The sequence below is a fragment of the Octopus bimaculoides genome, chromosome 11, assembly GCF_001194135.2.
Source record: "Octopus bimaculoides isolate UCB-OBI-ISO-001 chromosome 11, ASM119413v2, whole genome shotgun sequence".
NCBI lineage: Eukaryota > Metazoa > Mollusca > Cephalopoda > Octopoda > Octopodidae > Octopus > Octopus bimaculoides.
Genome location: NC_068991.1, coordinates 28,592,116 through 28,595,845, shown reverse-complemented (window position 1 = coordinate 28,595,845; position 3,730 = coordinate 28,592,116). Strand labels below are relative to the sequence as shown.

The following is a 3,730-nucleotide window of genomic DNA, read 5'->3' as shown; positions in this document are numbered from 1 at the left end:
ATATACATATGTGTACATATACATACATATATATATTTATATATATATATATATACATATATGTACACATATTTATACACCATGGTTATCATCATCATCATCATCATCATCATTTTACCTCCATGTACATGAGTGCTTTGTATAACTATATGTAATGTTTTAAATAATAAATACATTTAAACAATAACATTTGCTAGAAAAATATTGAAGAATTTGTTATGCTTTTTATCAGCAGAAATTGAACCACTTGTCTCATGGGTAGAGGAGAGATGAGTGAAGCATACACTAATACTATTATATTGAGAATTAACTAGAATCTTCAATTATTTTCTTTTTTTCTTTTTGATTTCTTTCAGAATCTCTTTCAAGTGATCTCAGTTGAATGCTGACAATTTTGTAAATGAAAGAAACAACAAAAGAAGGAAAAAAAGAAAAAAAAAAAGAAAAGAAACTGAAGAGAAAATATATAAATTATTTTAGGGAGAAATTTATTAGAACCGGCCAGCTGTATTAAATTTAAAGTAAAACAAAAGTAACAAATTTCAAAGAAATTAATTTAGTTAATTGTGTATTAAATAATCTTGTTTGGAAGTGAAAATAATTGAAAAAATAGTTTGTTTGTTCATTTTTTTCACTGTTTTGTGTGTAGATGCGTGTGTGTGTGTGTGTGTGCAGAATTAAGATTTTGAATTTCATTTTGAAATGAATTCTAGGTCAGACAGATTTTATCTGCTAAAACAGCTAAAGTGTCATTGTCTATGTTGGCTCAATGACAGTTTCTTATGTAAATGTTCTGCTAGCATAATAAACTATGACACTCTTGTTAGTTGGAATTAACACTTGTCGATTGTCCATTTGTTATATATGGCTTAAACTACTGTATTCTCTCTCTCTTTCTCATTTTCTGTCTTTCTATTGATCTATCTATCTATCTATCTATCTATCTATCTATCTATCTATCTGTCTGTCTGTCTATCACTTTTACTGTAAAGTGCCATGTGAAATAAAATACTCAGCAATAAATCAATATCTAAACTGAAAACAATACTTGAGCCTTTACAGGTTTTGGAGTGAGGATATTTTCTATATCAGTTTTAGTTATGTCTTTCTTACCAAGTCCATAAATGCACCATGTATTTGTCACTGGCTTTTGTTTAATCCCAACTTCAGCCCTAACATCATAGGTTTGTGGGAGATTTGACTGCTATTTAGAGCAGGTTGAGTGACTGCATAGACGCTCCCTCACTTTTATCCTGTGTGCAAATGCAATGTTGCTAGCGTGTCCGTGAGTGTTACCATAGGCATAACTGTAAGGGAAAAGTCAGTATGTAGATCACACAATGTCTTGGAAAGGGATAAGGCCAATTTTTCTTGGGTGACATAAATCTATTGAATCAATCTTCAGTATTTTACTAGTATCTATTTTATTAACTCTAAAGGAATCTTTAGAAAGAAACCTAAATCATTGAGACTAATTACCAAAAGATACCATCTTCATGAAAATTGATAGTTAAATTCGTGGTAGCATATTTAGCATAGCATAAATCTTATTAGAAATACTTTTGTGGTAAAGAAAAGACATTATCAACTCAATAACTGGGAGACAACTCAGAACGTGTTTGAGGCTTATAAGACTTCCTCAGTGAAGCTGTAAAAATGTGATTAAGCCAAAGATGAAAAGACTAAGACACATAAACTATGAGCATCATCTGTTCACATTTCTTTGATTGACAGTTACCAGTGATGAGACCACCATTGTAATGTGCACTAACATTGCTCTCTCTCATTCACATTCTAACTATTAGTGTCTTCTAACTGCTCTAAAATACAATCATTAACCATAGATACAGTATAAGATCACAATAATGATAATTCTTCATTCTCAGGAATTCAGATAAAATATATTAGATTAGAATTGACCTGACAAGAATGGAGACAACTTGGGACTGGTACAATGTTGACCTACTTCTAGCATCCTTTTTAGGCCACAGAGTATAATGTCTGAAACATTGTGACTAAAAGAATGAAGATGAGGACACTAATCTGAATGTGTTTGCATAATGATTTTTGCTTATCAAATAATCATGAGCACACCAAACTGAGAATCAAAACAACGAAGAATCTATTCACTCTTAATATATTCTAGCAGATTTGAACATGAATATGCTAATCACTGTTGCATTTCGATTAAGGAGAGCATTGATGTTTAACCTTCTTTTAGATGATTTGTGTTAACAACACATAAAACACCACTTATGTACCCTACTCTTTTACATACCCTACCCCCTACATTGCTGAATAATGTGGGTTGTCAACACATAGTATCTAAAAGAGTTGCTCTCCAAAGATGAAATACTGCAGCAGAACATATTCACGTTCAAATCTGCTAGAACAAGATAAGAATGGATAAATATAATTCTGTCTATCTTGGCTACTTTCCACCAACATCTAGTTCACTCTTCAAAATCCTAAGGCTACCCAAGGGTAAATTGAAATTCAAAACAGAGAACTGTGTAATTAAATACTTCAAGTGTTTGTCTAACATGCTACTGTATCTACCATCAACCAAACATCAGTGATACAGTAAAAATTGAATACCAACAATATGAAATTAACCTGTTTGTTTACTAAAATTAGAGAAATTATATTCCTATATCATATTTGTTTATGTAATATAATTGTCAGTAAGATATTTACGTATTACGAAACAAGAAGGATATTGAAAGTTATGACTGTTGCGCATTTGCCAAAGTCATTAGAGTTAAGTTAATCAGGCAGACACCTGACTGTGTAATTAAGAAGTAAATTGTGCAGATGCAGGGATGTGTGGTTCAGAAGTAAATTGGGCAGATGCATGGGTGTGCCATGAAGAAATGTTTACTTTGTAATTTCATGATGTTAGGTTCAATCTCATTGTGTGACACCTTGAACAAGTGTCTTCTACTAGCCTTGAGTTAACCAATGCCTTGTGAGTGAAATCTGAAAGATGGAAGTTATGCAGAAACTCACTGTGTATATGTGTGCATACATACACATATATATATACATATACACACATACATGCATATATGATTTTATATATTTATGTGTGCATGTATGTGTGTATGTGTGTGTGTGTGTGTGTGTATATATATATATATATATATATATATACACATATATGTGAAGGCACATGGCTCAGTGGTTAGAGTGTTGAGCTTACGATCGTGAGGTTATGAGTTTGATTCCCGGACCGGGCTACGTGTTGTGTTCTTGAGCAAGACATTTTATTTCATGTTGCTCCAGTTAACTCAGCTGTAGAAATGAGTTGCGACATCACTGGTGCCAAGCTGTATCAGTGATGTGGAGAGAGGAGGCTGGTATGCATGGGTGACTGCTGGCCTTCCATAAACAACCTTGCCCGGACTTGTGCCTCGGAGGGTAACTTTCTAGGTGCAATCCCATGGTCATTCATGACCGAAGGGGGTCTCAGAGATATATGGATCAAAACAGTTTGATTCAAACTCTTTGGTACCCTGAGATTCAAGCATGTTGCTAGTCTTTGGCCAACAGATTTATGTCACCCAATGGTCAAAGTCAAGTGACACACTTGAAACTCAGAGTGCCAAGGAGTTTGAATCAAACTGTTTTGATCCATATATCTCTGAGACCCCCTTCGGTCATGAATGACCATGGGATTGCACCTAGAAAGTTACCCTCCGAGGCACAAGTCCGGGCAAGGTTGTTTATG

At 33.7% G+C, this 3,730-nt stretch overlaps 1 protein-coding gene across 1 annotated transcript in view; it reads left to right on the top strand.

Moving 5' to 3' along the window:
* The window catches only part of LOC106874263 (protein FAM161B), an 82,467-nt gene extending 81,630 nt beyond the window's left edge, over positions 1–837 (top strand). Inside the window, exon 6 of the mRNA XM_014921923.2 lies at positions 357–837. Within this exon, the coding sequence (XP_014777409.1) occupies positions 357–382 (26 nt within the window). The 3' untranslated portion in view covers positions 383–837. The remainder of the gene's footprint in view (positions 1–356) is intronic.
* The last annotated feature ends 2,893 nt before the right edge of the window (positions 838–3,730 follow it).